Source organism: Vigna umbellata, chromosome 2 (assembly GCF_029865625.1).
Source record: "Vigna umbellata cultivar VRB3 chromosome 2, Vumbellata_1.0, whole genome shotgun sequence".
Lineage (NCBI taxonomy): Eukaryota > Viridiplantae > Streptophyta > Magnoliopsida > Fabales > Fabaceae > Vigna > Vigna umbellata.
In genome coordinates this window covers 8,862,472-8,880,522 of record NC_142166.1, presented here as the reverse complement: position 1 = coordinate 8,880,522, position 18,051 = coordinate 8,862,472, and the positions used below count along the sequence as shown (strand labels likewise).

At 30.9% G+C, this 18,051-nt stretch overlaps 1 protein-coding gene across 1 annotated transcript; it reads left to right on the top strand.

The window, feature by feature from the left end:
- The first annotated feature begins 9,869 nt into the window (after positions 1-9,869).
- Positions 9,870-14,138, top strand: LOC124834908 (uncharacterized). Its single transcript, XM_047309733.2, has 9 exons — positions 9,870-11,460; positions 11,538-11,597; positions 11,684-11,786; positions 11,904-11,978; positions 12,073-12,217; positions 12,340-12,409; positions 12,689-12,754; positions 13,494-13,616; positions 13,690-14,138. The coding sequence occupies exons 1-9, from the start codon at positions 10,287-10,289 to the stop codon at positions 13,863-13,865; spliced, it is 1,992 nt and encodes a 663-aa protein (XP_047165689.1). The 5' UTR covers positions 9,870-10,286; the 3' UTR covers positions 13,866-14,138.
- Positions 14,139-18,051: the final 3,913 nt, after the last annotated feature.

Genomic DNA, 18,051 nt, shown 5'->3' with positions numbered 1-18,051 from the left:
AAATTTATTTCTTGTTGCCACAAAGCTAGATGCAATCTTCAAGGATTGGAAGAGAACAAGAACATATATGGATCCCAAGTAATTGTGAACAAACAATTTATATTGAAAAACATACAAAACAATTACATGAGAAGAAAAGCAAGTAAAATGGAAGTACAAAAAATTGAGGTGGCTTTGGATACAGATATTGTACTTTGCTTGGCTGAAGATTTATCCTTTTTCTTCTTCTTGTCTTTCTTCTTCTTCTTCTTTTCTTTATCTGAACCTGCAAGCTTTCTACGGTGATTGAAAAAATCAAGATCTTCCAACAACTTCTTTTCTATGAGTGGAACATGTTGCTGGCTAACATGTTTTTTTGTTTCTGTATCCAATGCTTTCTCCTCAGCCGAAGTAAGGTGCCATTGTAACATTACAAACAATGTGATGAGGCAGACATAAACCATGTATCTTGTTTCTGCCATATACCTGAGAATCTTCTAAGGAAAGCATAATCAATATGGTGTTAAGGAAGGTCACTTTTCATGTAAATTGTTAGAAATTTATATCACACATGTTAGATTTCTCGTATGATTCTCCTTTTACTTCGTACTCAACAACAACAACAACCATCATATTTTTTTATTATTACATGTCCTCTAATTAAATAGTATATTCTTATTATGGTTTCTTCAAGTTTATTGTTTTACTATTATTACAACTTATGAGGAACCAAATATGGCAGTTTTCCCTAGATAACAAAATAATTACTAATTATTAATATATACTCCTCCGCTTTTATATATAACGTGTGTTCATTATAATTCTTCAGTACCATATATCTCTCTCCTTCGATTAAACTAATACAAAATAAAAGTTTGATGTTTCACTGTCATAAGAAAAAAGGGTGAAAAACCATGGATTTTTCGAGAAGATATACACCATTGGACATGAATTCAATTCGTATAAATGATTAATAAAAAAATTCCTATTTATCTGCATAAAATATTTGATTTTGTAAAAAAATATATTGTATTACATGTCAATACTTTTGTTGATATAATTAAATATTTAACATGTATTAAAACATTTTAGCATAACTATATATATAATAATAAAATATTATTGAACTGTTAGAAATAGTAAAAAATAGGTTTAATACGTATTTTGGTCCCTCTTTTTGTAGGGTCTGTTCAAATTGGTCCTACTTTTTTTCAAAAGTTCACTAAGATCCCACTTTTCGCAAAAACGATGCACGTTAGTCCTTTTTTAGGTTTAATACGTATTTTGGTCCCTCTTTTCGTAGGGTCTGTTCAAATTGGTCCTACTTTTTTTCAAAAGTTTCCTATTTTGATCCCTATTTTGATCCCTCTTAGTGAACTTTTCGTATTGTGGTGAGCTGTACATTTTTCGTTGAGGTGAACTTTTGAGGGATCAAAATGTACAGCTCACCAAAATACGAAAAGTTCACTAAGAGGGATCAAAATAGGGATCAAAATAGGGAACTTTTGAAAAAAAGTAGGACCAATTTGAACAGACCCTACGAAAAGAGGGACCAAAATACGTATTAAACCTAAAAAAGGACTAACGTGCATCGTTTTTGCGAAAAGTGGGATCTTAGTGAACTTTTGAAAAAAAGTAAGACCAATTTGAACAGACCCTACGAAAAGAGGGACCAAAATACGTATTAAACCTAAAAAATAAATTTGAACAGGTTGTCACGTACTAAAAATTTTACAAGATTTTAAACGATGTCACATCTCATCGATTTAGATTTTACCTTGATAAATTTGGTCTTTACATATTTTTAATATACTTTTGAACATTATCTTAATACAACTTCGTTGCTAGTCATCATCCACATACGATAAAATCGTGCATGAGTAAAAGTTTATTTCCTTAAATAAGCACAAATATTTATAAGTTTTGTTTTCCCATTTGAACAATGTTAAAGTTAATGAATCAATATTTTTATCTGTATGTAAGGTTGAGAACCACACATTCATAATTTAGTTTAATCTTTTTTCTTATTTTGTTTTTCTTTTTTCTGGTTGATTGATTTTCCTTTAATATAGTCCAAATACAAGTGATAGGTACCTAAGACACTCCAACATTCAAATTAGTTTTCAATTACCAATCGATTATCACAGTTAATTCTTAAATGTCCAATAAATACAATCATTTATCTATTTACTTTATTTTTGTATTTATAAGTTTGAAGGTGGACTTTTGACTATGACTGACCAAATATCATCTAAACATGTTTTTACCTTGTTAATCAACAAATGAGATATTTAGACCGAACGGTCACAAAGTTGAGTATTTGACCATTTGGTTTATCTAGTTGTGATTTTTCCTTAAATTGATTTTTTATATGATTGACCAACCGGTGAACATAGATCAGTTAGTCCATATAGTACACTATTAAATGAAAAGAGATTGAATAAAAGGAGAAAGACGGAATAAATTGTTATTGATAAAAAAAATTGACAAAGTAGGAGTAATTAATGATGGTTCATTGTTTGAAGGAGGAAAGTTGATTAAGGTGATAGAAGATAAAGGTTGGTGAATTATTATTTGAAGGAAATGATGAAGAATGTTTTATGGAGGTAATTGGACAAAATTGACTAAATTGAAAGAAGATTCTTGAGTAGTACATAGTTCTGTACCTAGAGATCTAGTGCAGACTCTTGGTTTCCATGTAGAAGATAATGAGAAAGATCTGTTAAACCTTAAAAATATATTTTTATCAGTTTTTAATCTCAAATATTCTATTTAGGAGCTTATAGAAAACAAGAAAAGTAAAATAAAAGACCTTAATTAATGGTAGAAGAAAATTTAGAAAACAATTACAAAATACAATGAATATGTAGATAGTTATTAAAATTCATAAATCTCTACTATAATAAGGGTCAATATGACGTAGAATAGTGACACATATTCTCTACTATTAAAAAAAGTAACCGTAAAGAAGTATAAAAAAGAATTTTTAGGTCAATTTTAAGGGTGAAAAACATTTATTACATTGTAAAGTCAGTAACATCTCTAGATATGCCTAATGTGAAGGGTAATTACTGTGTGTATTCTCTCCTCTTGAATCTCTCTGTTTTTCTATACTAACATTTTGTTTCTTATTATTAAGATATTTTTATTTTATTGTTACTAGAGTCTAAATTTAAATTTATTTCCTGTCTTTTTATGTTTGAATAATTTTATTAGTCAACTATTCTTTGCAAATGTGTACTTTAAATACTCCTTTTGGTTATTTTTTTCCTTCTCAAAGTTGATTTAATATTGTCAAGATTGTAATTTTTAGAAAATATAATTGAAAATTCATAAAGGTGATACAAGTTAAATGCTGTATATTTTGTTATTTAAAATTATTGTTTTAATAAAAACATTATTTCTCATTGTCATTACGTGTAACAACATAAAAATAAATAAACACTAATAAATTAAAATAATAATAATAAAAACTAATTAAGATAAGATTCATGTGATACATCAATAAAATAGAAACGGAACTCACATTTTTTTCGGGATTTTTTTATTCGTAGCTTCTTTTCTTTTAACTTGGGTTGCCTTAAAAATAAGGAATATTTAATATAAGAGAAATAACTCTTTAAGATTATTATAACACAATGTTATAAAAATATTTGTATTGGACACAATTCGTATAATAATAAATACTTCTCAATAATACAATTTTATTAACATAGTAAAAACTTTATTAATTAAGTGATTGTTGATAAATTTGACTGAGAAACAGTAAAATTTGTCAATATTTATTATAGCAGATAAAATTCGTTGGTAAATATCCGTCGATAATATCTATTATAATTATCAACAGATTATAATTATTGATAGATTATGATTATTGTTAAATTTTGTTGGTAAAATTTTTGTTTGGATTTTTTCTTTCTCCTCCTCATCTTGTTTTTTTTTTCTTTCATTCTTGTTTTGTGTCCACCACTATCGCCATCACCATCGCGTCAACCATTATCACCTTCGACTCATCCTCCTCCTCCTCTTCTTTCTCTTCTTCTCATTACTCATTCACCTATTCCAATTTCGACAACCACCATCATTGCACCTCTACAGCACCGTTGCACTTCTGCGTGACAACTGAGTCGTCGTCGTCGCACTAGTGATGTTTCCAGTTGTAGGGTAGCGGTGAGCGTGGCTAAAGAATGTGGTGTTATTGGCAACAACACTATAAAGAAAAACCCCCAAGCAGAGGTTCGATGTCATGTTCTAATGCGATGTGGTGTACTTTGATGACAATGATAAATCTTCCAACCAAAAGAGTTCTGGAAATGGCAAATCTGGTTAGGTGGCATTGTTGACTAGAGTTGGGAATGAAAAGTTGCGATTTGGTTTTGTGATTTGAAATGATGATTTGGTTTCGCGATTTGGTTTCATCATTAACAATGGAGACTCTTCAACACTGACGGAGGCTCGACAAGGACTCTGGTGGTGGTCAGTGTCATTGACAATCTCCCATGGTCGTCACGATCTAAATTTGGAAAGAATAGATGGAGCCACACATGAAGAAGGAAGATGAAGTGGTTTCTAACAACGCCTTTAATTGCAGTTTCAGCAACTCCGGTGATGGTGTGAGGAACATTGATGGCAAGGTGATAAATGTTGATTTTACGTGTTTTTGTGTTTTTGTGTGTATACTTTCATGAATAAATAAACTCCTTAATAACTTTTACCTTGTTTTGTTTCATGTTTAGTGTGTTTCTATGTTTTCTTGTGTTTTAGTTAATATATGTTTTTTTTACTTCTAATTTCTCTTGGAGTGCGTGAGATAAGGAAATAGGTAGCGATTTTGGTGAAAGAAAACAAGTTGAGACTCAAGGAAGCATGATTGGACAAGAAAGAATTGTTTTTAGACTACCTACTTTAGGGGCTCTAGAATCGCACCCAAGACTTCAAACATAAAGAAAAGACTCACTTGTAGGGTTATATTACCATGGACCACCAAAAAATCACCATTGGTCACCAGGCTAACTTGTTGAGCGAGTTTGATAGCCTAAACCTATAGTATTCGAGTTGTTTGACGAAAAAATGGCTTGCCTAGCAAGTTACAAATGAGGGAACATCAATTTTTATGCCTTACTGGGCGAGAATGAAGTCGCTAGATGAGTCTGTCAACCTTGATATACGAAAGTAAATATTTAATCATGTTTTTGCGAGGGTTTTGGATATTCATCATTTTTACACAAATAAATCACTTAGGGTGTTTGGGAGATACCCTCATACTATTTCTTCTACTCAAAAGATTCAAATTCTCTTATTGACTTCCAGATAAATCTTTTTCTGTTTCAACTATCAAGAATATTTATCACAAAACTCTAAATCATTATGATCTAATCACTTATTCACAAACTCGCATCAAACTTATAGAAAGAACAATTATAATAATTAAATTAAAGTATCATTTAATACAATTTGTATTTAATCACCAGCTCAATTTGTAATAACAAAAAGTCAAAATTAAAAAAAAAAACCCAACTCAAAAGTGATGAATGATTGGTACAAAACTTACTCCAACTTATTTTATCCTGGTGTATTAATTCTCAAATATCTATTCTCCATTTTTAAGACAAAAGGTAGAATAAAAGAAAAAATAAGAACATATGAAAGAGAAAAAAAGAAACAAATAATATGAGGAGACAATTCCTAAAACGTTAAAAAATTTAACAAATGTCAATTTATAGCATATCTAAGCTATTGAAATGGTTTGAAAATTAAAGCATAATGTGAGCTAGACTCTAATTAGGTCCATAAACCTAACTATAAAAGTTTAAACAAACACACAATTTCTTCTTTTACAAAGTTTTTAGAAAAATTATAAAAATAGTAGAGAACTAAAATCAGAAAATCATATTTCCATTTCGAAGTTCTGAAAATATAGAATCAAATATAGTTAAAAGCAATAAAAAAGAACATAAAATATAAAAATAGAATATATATATATATATATATATTAAACTCAATTTATTACCAAGGAAAAGGAAATTTGTTAAAATCTAAAAACAGAAGACTTTCTATTATTTTTACTTAAAAGAATGAGTTGTTTCAATGCAATAAAGAGTCAAACTGAAAACTAAAACTTTACTCAAATGAACTATTTATTTATCTGAGCAATTTTGAACTAGGTTTAATATTTCGATAGGTCCCTTTTTTCGTCGAGAATCTCAAATAGGTCCTTTACTTATTCGGTGTCTCAATTGGGTCCTTATTTTTTAAAAATTGAAACAAATAAAGGCTTGCCGTCAAATTGAACAAACACCGTTAGACTGATGTATACGTGGCATGCTGACGACAGTGTTTTGAATGATGTGGCAAGGGTTAAGTTAATCTAACATGGATATTTGTTTTTTTAAAATTAAAGAAATTGAGAGAAGTTAATTAAAATGAATTGTTTATGAAAATTAGGGATTAGAGAAATCTGAGTGCTTCCTCAAATTAGGGTTCCTTTAGAATCCTCTGCTCCAGCAATCCTCCCCATGAGTCTAGATACCTCTCTCCCCATGAGTCAATTAGTACCATCGTTGCGCCTCCGCTCCAGCAATCCTCCCTTCCTCCGCCGCCTACTCCCCCATCGTTCCCCTTCGACGGCTGTTGAATCAGAAGCGCTAATGCCAAACTATTCAATGGTGTCAGCATTCCAAGAGTTAGCATTATTCAACCGTTCGCCCTCAGAGAAGATATTGGGGATTCGCTCGTCGGCGACAGATGAGACTGGATCTCTTCCTCATCGTCCATATCCTTCATTTTTATTTTCGTTTCTTTAAAAGAAATTTGAGTGAAATTGGTTTGGAACCTTTTTGGAGGTTTCGTTGACGGAAGGGAGTGAGTTGACGGTGACTGTCGAGATGTGCTTGAAGAAACTTTCAACAATGGCTTCTCTTATATGTTCCCTTTACTAGCCGAAGGCTCATCCAGAAACTCTGCAAATTATCCGATGTACAATTGTAAAGGAGCTTTCTATTAATGAAACCACTTTGACTCTACAAACTAAATTTTCATATTTGGGTGCTGATTCTCTTGAAATTGTGAGGCCTCAAATTCTTCCTTCCTTCCATGTTTGTGAATTTCTTCATTTACAGATTGCTCTTTCTGATTGCTCTTTCCTGTTTTTCAATTGCTCTTTTTTATTGGGCTAGGTTAGTTTGTTTATGTTTAAAGATTATCAATTGGTGCAAAAATAAGGATGATAGAAGAAGGGATGATGGTTACGATGAACATATGATGGAGCATATAAGGATTATGAGGATATGATGGAGCAGATAAGGATGATGAGGATATGATGGAGCAGATAAGGATTCTGGGATGGAATTGGTGAAGATGATGATGCTGTAAAAAGGATCCTAATTCTTTTTTAATTTTTTAATTTTAAAATAACTCAAATCCAAATCATTTAACCATGTCATTTAAAAATAAAATCCAACGTGCCACGTCAAATATTCAGTAACTGCCGTTAGGTCTAATTTAACGGTAAGGGTCTAATTGATGCAATTTTCACAAAATAAGGACCGACGTTGAAAAAGAAGGGGATCTATTTGAAATTCTGGACAAAAATAAGGACCGAAACATTAAACCTTTGAACTATTAGTATTCTTTTTTATATAAATATTTACCTAACAAATTTCATTGAAAATTAAGATATGTTTTAAATAATTTAAGTATTTTCTCAAATAATCATGGATTGTTGTTGTATATATAACTGAAATTATGATTGAATTCAGAAAGAGTAAATTTCACAAGAAATATTAGTAGAAATCTGGTCTCTTTATTTTTATCTCTATTTTTATTTTAATTCCCTTTTGATCATGATTCAATCTCTTATTCCAAAATATGTTTTTATTTTAATCTTTATTCTATAATTTGTATTTTGAAATGTTACCTTTAATTTTGTTTACTTTATAAATTATTTTCTTTCTAATTAAATAATTATAATAAGCACACCTAATGCTTAGACTTCTATCCATTTATTATTTGCTATAATTGAGTATGTCTGCAAAAAAAGTTATCCAATTAATTATATTCAGAACTTTTGCTATAAAAGTTTTTAATTGTTTATATTGTTCACATTTGTTCATTTTTTTTATTTTGATAAATGTTTTTAGTTTTTCCACATGTTTAATTTATTTAACTATTTAATTTTTCATTTTAATTTATGAATATTTGAATTCATTTTTGTTGGAATTAACTTGTTTTTAAAGATTTTTTTATACAGTTCCACCACCAATTTTAGACGCATATGGAATGGCAAAATATTTCTCAGCAACATCTTTATCAACTATGGAAGGATGTTATCAATACTTAAAACTAAGTCTTAAAGTGATTTACTTCAACTCAGAACACCTATCACATTAAAAACATTAGTTACAAATTAAGTTAATTATATGCATATGATTAATTTGATATGAATGAACACGAACTGATAATAAAAGAAAAACATTGAGATAAAGAAATGTTGACAAAGGAATAATGTGACAAAGTGTTACCTGTTAGTATGTTACCAACATCATCCTCAACAGGATCGAAGGGATAAAACGCAATACCACCAAAATACAGTAACTAATGGTGTCGGTGAGTGTTGGTCGTATGCAACTTTAATTTGTCGTCACGTTCCAGGTAAAATGGATTCTTTGCATGATTTTGCCTCACATGACAGATTCCGTCTCAGCAGAAAAAGAAGAAAGGGAAAAAATTTGCTGTGTGGGGGTAACTCTAAAACCTTTTGTTTTGTGCTTTGCTTCTTGGATTCTACCGCTTACCCTTTCACTAAACATTCCTACATGCAGTAACTAATTTTCTCACACTCAAGAACATAACATTTTCACCTCCTTCCTTTGTATTGTAGTATGTGATTCTTAATGCGACAATTGAATAACGCCAAACTTTTGAAGCCTTTGGACTTAGTTTCTGAGGGGACCATGATCACTGCATCACAATAAATTGTCATTTAAAAGTAACTGATCTCCATCTACTGTTGACTTGTTGGGAAAATTAAATCAATTTCACATTTCAAAGTAACAATTTAATTTTTCTTGAAACCAATTTGAAACACATGTCTATGATTGTATAATCTATGTTGTAGTAATGATCCATGTCAGGATAAAAATTAGACAGTAATTTTGAAAAATATCATCAGGAGCAATAAATGCTTATTATAATTGGGATACTACTGCTAGAAGCTTTAATACGCTTAGACCTTGTAGAAGGAAGTGGAAAAAAGAAATAGCAAAAAACTCAAATCAATGAAACCAGTTAGTTTATGTCAAATTGGTTTTGCCGTGGTCTTCTGGCATTCTCATTGCCTACAGTTTCTGTTATAAGTCATATAAAAATCCATCTGCACAGAAATGATCAATTGATATATGTAAATAGTATTGGTTAAATGTAACACCCCCTAAGCAAAAACATGATCTTGAAGATCATCATAACAGTGGACCCAATATCACATTATTGGTTATCCATTCATCCAATCAAAATTTCAAGTTCAACTGAAAGAAAAAATTAATTCTTCTAATCAGTCTCTTAATTGGTAAAGAGAAGTATAATATGTTCTTAAATATCATAAATGTTGATACATTCTTTCGGTGCATCTTGTCTTAAACTTCAAACAATTGTACACTATAGCAGCATTTGCTATGTGGTATCATATTATTTGAAGCAATGCAACATTAAAAAGGATCACTGACCAAATTTGGGGTGCGTTTGTCTGGTCCTCTGTCACGGTACTTGTAGCTACCACGACAAATCGCATTTCCTAATGACTCTACCATCACACGTAAGCAGGAGATTGACAAAACCGCTAAGAAAATACACTAAATTCCATAAGTACACTGCAGAATTCACACGCACTTTGGACTCTGAGAAGAAGGACAACATACATACTACATGCAGCAGCAAGCTTAGGTGTACAGTTTCATGTGATGTGAGAGTGAGACTATTAATGACTTTTAGAGTGCCTCGGTAAAAGTGATGAGAGATCAGAGGGAATCCAATCGATGCTAGAAAAAAAAGAAGGGTTCTTCTCTTCCTCGACACCCTAATCATTCAACCCCACCAAATTTATCTTTGCTTTTCCTTACCCTGGTATGACACAGTTATCATACAGAAAGAAAGAGATAAAATAAAAAGAAAAAAGAAAAGTGACCAACTACTCTCTACTTTTTCCCTACTTTTGATCTCTCCCTCGTTCTCAATTGTTTTGCAAAAGGATCCCAATGTTGCACCCCACCAACCGCCATTGCTTGAGCTAGAAGCCTCTTATCCACTAACCACCTATGACCCATTGGAGTACTGATAGCCAGGTAGAAAAAGGAGATAAATTGGAGATGGAAGTTGGCAAAAGGAGGGTAGGGGCAAGAGGGAGTGTGGTTGCAGGGTCAGTGTGGGAGAGCAGAATGAAGAGTGATGAAGTGAGAGGTGGGATCAAGGTGTTTAACGCAGAGGAAAATCCTGAAGAAAATGGTGGCGGTGCCAGATTGAAGAAAAGCCCAATTGGGTGTGGAAAGAGAAAAACTTGGAAATCTGAGAGCTCTGAGAGGTCAGATAATAAGATCCCAATTCAGGTGGCAAGAGGGAAGACAGAGACCCTGAAGAGTTCTGAGGAGCTGAGCATTTCTTCCTCTGATGGAATAAAGAAGAGCCCAACACAAACCAGAAAGATTGCTTCTTTTGCAAATAAACTTGAGAGAAGCCCAATTTACAACAGAAGGAAGAGATCTGAGACACAGAAAGACGGTGAATCAGACGAGGGGCATGAGAACAGTTCAGCACAATTGAGGAAGAGCAAGTCAGATCCAATAAAAAAGATTGCTTCTCCTGGTGTTAGTTCAATTCAATTGAGGAACACGAAATCCCAGTTGGATTTAGTTCCTGATGAACCAATGGAGGAAAAGATTGAGGTTGAGAATGAGAAGAATGACGCTGACGATAATAATTGCATGGATTTGGATGATGTGTGTCAAGAGAAGGTCATATCTAGCAGCTCAGCGAATGCTGTTCACTGTTCAACAGAATTATCGGTTCAGGTTGGTAGTGATTTAGATGAAGTTGCAGTTGATGAAGCAGACGAAGGAGATGAAGAAGGGGAAGAAATTGAGATTGAGATGGAGGAGAGAATTGATGTGAAGGAAATTAGTATGGCAGAAACTCTGGTTGTCAAGGAGCCAGAAAAAGATGAGGCTGTTGGAAAAGAACAGGACAAAAAGGTTATTGTGAATGAACCAGAGAAGAAGGTGGTTCTGAATGAATCAGAACCAAAGAAGATTATGAAGGAACCAGAACCTAAGAAGATTCTAAATGAACCAGAACCTAAGAGGATCGTGAGTGCTCACATGCGATTTCATCACAAAAATGAAAGAAAGTCAGTTTCAGTTCCTCTTAGTCTGAAACAATCTCCTACAATTAGAAGGAATTCAACAATTAACCGAAATTTCGTCCAAACTAATTCAAGTAAGGATTTTTCAGTTTGTTCTTTCAATTTGTACCAATTGGCTTTGTGTTTATTATAATTGATTGTCATGGTCTAGTTCCAAAGGCGGAAGAATACCGCAGCTTTCCACAAACCCAAAGCAAATTGCAGAGTATAGGTGATTCATCGAAACTGTGAAACTTACTGTCAAAATTTTATTCACATTATGGTATTGATTCTTTATCCATATAATTTCCTCTTCAGTGGATTTAATCATGTGGAGAGACATTTCAAGATCAGCATTTGTTTTTGGATTTGGGACATTCATTATAGTCTCATCTTCTTATGCAAAGGATATCAATCTGAGGTTAGAAATCAGTTATGCAGAGTTTTTTCCTTTTTCTTTTTTGTGTACTATCAGTATATAATTTTCTGTATCAGAACAGAGTCCTGAGATGAAGCTTTCCTTTCTTTGTTTTTGCAGTCTTATTTCAGTTACGTCTTATATAAGTCTTGTTTATCTGGCTGTCATCTTCCTATATAGATCCCTAATATTCAGGTGATAACCCAAACACTATGGTGAAAAATATATTACAATGACCATTTTGAAGAACATTATCTTTTCTGATTCTCTTTTGGATCAAACTCAACAGGGGTTTCATAGAAGTTGAGGACACAAATTATGTATTGGGAGAAGAAGATGCAATTTGGATGCTAAAATTGATCCTTCCTTACTTGAACGAGTTCCTGTCAAAACTCAAGGGCTTGTTTTCTGGAGATCCGGGCACCACCATAAAGGTAATTTAATAGATTCCTTTGCTCACTGGTTTTATGATTATCCTTTTATCAACATTACAAATTATAGTAACCCAGAAGATTAAACACCAAATTTTAATTTGGCATTTGTAAATCAATTGCAGTTGGCTGTTTTGCTCTTTGTTTTAGCGAGATGTGGCAGCTACATAACCATTTGGAAGATGTTCAAATTGGGTAAGTTTTTAAGGGTTCATACAAAATGCCTAACTCTATTCCATTACTTAATAGAACTCTCTCAACACTGAAAAAGGCTAAAATGTTCACATGTTGGTTCCGTTAGTATTCTGAAATCAACCATTACAAGCAATTTATATTTCTCACTCCTATGGAAGTAAAAATTGCATCTTTCTCCTCTACCCTTTCATCCTCATTATTATTATTATTATTAGTTATTGGACTGTGCCCTTTCACCAAATTGATTACTGACATTTGTTTTGCCGTCATTTGCCTCAGGCTTCTTCGGAGTTTTTACTGTGCCAAAGATATGCACATCTTATTCTGCACAGTTAACTGCATATGGTAATTTCCTGAAATTGATGTTGCTTTTTCTAACATTATTTAATGCCTGAATTATGACCCTACAACTTTTAGCTGCTGTAATTAACATAGTACAGTTAGTGTAATTAGGATCTGCTAGTGCTACTAGTTGCTAAAGTGAGTTAACAATGTTTGAATTGTCTGCTAACTATGATTTTATTTTGTTTCATTGTATAATGGGTGGGGTTTTAACTGCATCATAAAGCGGATCTGATGGGGGCAGGGCAGAAACAAACAAACACAAGTAATAGTTTAATGCAGTGCAATTATACCATCTAAACGATATTAAATAAAGTTAGAAACTTTAAATCTAACTCTGCTTCAAGATAATAAATTTTATCACTTTAAAGATTTACTACTTGATGTGATGATGGAAGCATAATTTTATGCATCACATGGATGAAGCATCTCTGACTTTATTTTATTTTTGTGTCTGATAATTTGATTCAAGTTTGAAAAGAAGAGAACGCAGCCACTGTGGGATATTAACATAATGGTGTTAGTGGTCCCAATCCCAAAGAGTCTCTCTTCACGTGTTACAGTGTCCAAGAACCTTATTCTTTTGTTATTTTAATAAATGGTCCTCTTTTTCTTTTGAGGAAAATAATCTTTTCACCTCCAAAGAATAACTTGAGAACAGTAATGTGGTAATTAAAAAAAAAGGTGAAAGACGAAACAGTGAGTATGAATATATGGTTACAGTTTTTGTAATGACATGAAGGAAATTTTTGGATTCGGCGATTCCGAGATGCTTGGGATTCATGCACACACAAAAAAGCAGTGGCTCTTGGCATCTTTGGGCTTGTCTGGAATTTATCTTCAGTTGTTGCTCGAATTTGGGCAGGTACTTATGTTTCATCACATTACATCTTTTAGTTTTTGAGATATGAATTTCAATTTTTTTGTGTTATTTGCAGTGTTCGTGCTATTTGTGGCCTTTAGATATTATCAACAGCATTATTTAGTGAGAGATGAATTTGGGGAAGACGAAGCAGGATGTGATGAAACATGGGAAGAACCTGTTGGAGTTAGACACAAACAAGGACATGCAACCAACCTTAGTGATACAAATAAACTAAAGAAAGTGTTCTGAAATGTTAAACAGGTTTGTTCGGTTGTTAGCACAGTCCCATTTTCCCTTTAAAACTTTTTTTTTTCTTTTATGTTTTCGTTTAAAAGTTTCACTCAGAAGTTTCGTTATATATAAAAATATGATGTAAATTTTTGTTATGTTAATATAAGCTTAATTTTGTAAACAAACCCATCAGGGTTCAATAGGGAAAAGGAATAATAGCTTGGACGTTTATGTTCTGTAATTAGCATTCAGTTATAATAATTTATCTTCCTTATGGTGCAAATTCTCTAATTCGGTCATGTGTATTTGTTAGTATTTTATAAATTAAATTACAAAATTTGAATGGTAATTTTAGGATGCAATTTTCTGTGTTAGGATTGAGTCATATGCATGTGTAACTTCATTTTAAAATAGGAAAAAGGTTGTTTCACACTACTTGACAACCCATTTAACACTTGTAGGAGTGTGAAATAGTCATAAAAAATAAAATTTTGTATTTGTAAATATATAATAAATAATGAAAATTGAACACTAAGGAAAATGAACCAATCATTTGAACTACAATATGTTTAGAATGCCAAAATAATAACACTGAAAGATATTTTTATATGGCTTGCTAGTAATTAGCATGATAAACCTTGCTTCCTCCACTCAATGTTTTTTTCATTAATAGAAAAAAGAGTAAGTCTTAAAAGTTTTCTATACTTACGGAAGAAAGATTTTCCATATTAAACAAAAAAAAATAAGCCTTAATAAGTGGGTTGAATTATTTTTATCATCAAAACCTTTAGAATGTAAATGACAACATTCTTTCTATCTCTTGTAAGGTGCCTAATTCTTTCACAAATCTATAAACAGCATGATAATAAGTTTTACTATTTATATCGGTATGGGCCTTCTGGGTCATGTACTTCCATGGGCTTTTATTTTCGTTATGTTAAGCTTGTATAGCTTTTACTTACTGCACCTACACAATTTCTTTCCGCACCTTCACAAATTTGTAAAATAACTATTTTACCCTTTATTAATGTGACCTTCAGAATATATATATATTCTTCCGGCTATTTGAAACAGACTTTCTGAAGTTTCTAGAATAAAATTTTCAAAACAGAACTTTAGAATCAGATTTTTGGAATAGGTAAGATAAAAATACATTCTGAAAAAAAATTTTTAGTATAATATTTCCCGAATAAAATTTTTCAGAAACGCATATAATGTCTTTCCAAAAAAAGTTTCCAGAACAACTCTACATAAAATTTATTTTGAAAAGAGCTTTCTGAAACACTTAAAATATATTTCAGAAAGAGTTTTTTAGGATGATTTTCTTTTTTTTTTCACTTTCTCTTCTTTTTCTACAGTGTTTTTCTCTTTTTCTTCCTTCTGTACAGTAGTAAAAGACTTTTTTAGTCTTTTCCTATTATTCTAGGGTACAATTCGTGATTATGGGATCCAGAAAGCAATAACTATATATATATATATATATATATATATATATATATATATATATATATATATATATATGTATATTATTTATTTATTATGTATGGCAAAAATAAAATAAGTAAAAACTATTATATCTTTTTACGTATTTTTCTCTGCGATATTAATGAAACTGATAAATGTAATTATATTAATTTAGTAAGATGTATAGTTTAGATAGAGAGAATAATATGTATTTATGTTTTGAGAGTTTTAAGAAATGCAGACAGTGTGGCATATTGACAAAGAGCTTATTAGTTGTGATATACACATCAGTAACCTAAGACTTTTCATGGTTTTGTATATTTATGAAAATAGTTTTGTTGATGCGAAATGAGTAATTAATTGTCGATTGCTGAAAATACCTACCTGGAGGGTTTAAGCTGTGTGAAAAAAGACTGGTTGTCTGGTACGTGTGACAAAACAATTCTTAAGTAAGCATCCATCGGTTTCGACCTCGTGGTAGGTCACGTGGCATGAAAATGATGTTATAGTGTGATGTTTTGATTCCTTAATAAACGAAAACACTTAGTGCTTTCGATACAGAAATAAAAAATGTCTTGTAGTTTCAGAATCTTCTCGACGCCCTTATTTTACCAATTCAAAAAGGGCCAATAAAATTCATAGAATTATGAAAATTCTACGAAGACCCTCATGTTATTCTTTAGAAATATTCATTTTTATTCTCATATATATTCTTTTTTACTCATAAAAAATTAATTTTTTTAATGATTTGAGTATTAAAGAGTATTTTACAAATATTTTTTTTTATATTTCAATCCTAAAAAATACACGTCAGTCCATTCAGATTCTATCACCTATCATAACCATGCTCATATCCCGTAAGAATAAAAATGAATATTTTTACGTTGATTTTTCCTAGTATTTGTAACATGTAAAAATAAAACTTATACCTTTTTTAGTGATTTTAACAATTTATTTTCAAATAATTGTTCAAATGCTCGAATAAGTTTAGAAAGGTTAACTTTCAAAATTTAAAGAGTTTCAAAAATAATTAGTTCTATTTGGAATTTCAAATTTGATCAAATTCAAAAAGAAATGAAGATATTATGAACAAAAATAAACTATGAAAAACATGAATTTGATTTTACTCAATGGTAAATGAAATTCTAAGAAAGATTCAGAGTAAAATATGTTAAAGAAATGCAGAAAAGTTAAACAGATTTCTAAACAAAAGTCATACATAACTTGAATAAATTGAAAGTATTGTAAATCACAAACATTTCATTAGTCGTCCTTATTGTGGTTACGAAAATTTCAGTGTGTAATGCCTAATTAACTTATAACACATAACGAAGTATAAGAATCTCATATCTATTAAGGTTGATCTATGGTTGTTTCTATAACACTAATTTATTTATATGCAATGCCTACACTATGCTATTTATTCTTTAATGCGTTTAGCCATGTTATTTATAACCTTTTATCTGGATGTATTTCAAACCATATATGTTTGTCTTGTTACGGTGAATTCTTTTGATGGTATTTATAGTCTTCTTGAACAATTAATATTTCAATTCATTCAATTCTTCACTAAGAATCTTTCTGGGTAGAGGATCTCCTAAAATCATCATAAACTATTTAACATATTTTTTCTTGATCAACAATTAATTAAATCCATTAACTATATATTATTTTAATTCCCCCAAGAATACAATTAGTTAAGAAGCCCAAGTTTTAATTTTCTTGATTTTGTATTAAATTTCAGAAATGTTTCATCAATTTTAGTGGCAAATAAATCATTTAAATATAAGTATTTTTTGGTAAGTAGCACAATATGTTAGCACGGGAGCCTTTGTTTCTTCTTTCCTACTACTTTCATTAGGTTTGTTTACAATAATCGATGCATATTTTTTTTATTCCAAATCAAACTTTAAAAAATAATACACGTGAGTTTTTTCAAATTTTTCTTCACCAATTATATGTATTATGTTTTCTAAAGGATCGTTCATTTATTCATCAAAAAAAAATTATTGTTCTTAACACAATAAAAATATCTAATATTTCATGTCAATTTCATATTATATAACCGTGCACTATACTAAATATAAATAAGTGATTAATAACATTTTTTTTTTCCAAATTCTCACATATTTATTCACAAGAACATTAATATGTTTCATTCATAGGTTTTCCATTTTGACAAAAAAATTACAATAATTTATTGATTTGTTTTTCATATTTTTTATTAAAGTGATATCTATTCATTTAACTTCAATCCATAACTGTTAAGGATTGTAATGATGCAGAAGAAATATAGAATGACAGAGAGATTGGGAAACTGAGAGCTATTTCTAATTAACAAAGACATTGGTATACAAGAGTATATAAGTAGCAGAAAAGTAAAATACTGCTAACTAACAGTATGACAGTTAATACAGTTATTGAATATTTGGATTAACTCAACACAACCCCTTAATCCAAATTTTCAAATGACTTAACACCTAGTAAGCTTCTTAACTTTACAAATTTGTTTTGTCTCAGTGCTTTGGTAAAGACATCAACAATTTGATCTTCAGTAGGGCAATATATCAACTCCAGCCTTCCTTTGCTGACTTGATCTCTCAAAAAGTGAAATTTTGTTTCAATGTGTTTACTCCTTCCATGAAAAACTGGATTTTTGGACAAGCTAATAACATATTTGTTGTCTACTAGAAGTTGTATAGGCTTCCTACACTCTAACTTCAATTCATCAAAGAATGTT

Bases quoted from the DNA above. Each gene is read 5' to 3' on its own strand.
- LOC124834908 (XM_047309733.2), top strand. From the start codon at position 10,287: ATGACCCATTGGAGTACTGATAGCCAGGTAGAAAAAGGAGATAAATTG. The intron at 11,598-11,683 runs GTGATTCATCGA...TTTCCTCTTCAG, and splicing joins AAGCAAATTGCAGAGTATAG to TGGATTTAATCATGTGGAGA. The intron at 11,979-12,072 runs GTGATAACCCAA...CAAACTCAACAG, and splicing joins TATAGATCCCTAATATTCAG to GGGTTTCATAGAAGTTGAGG.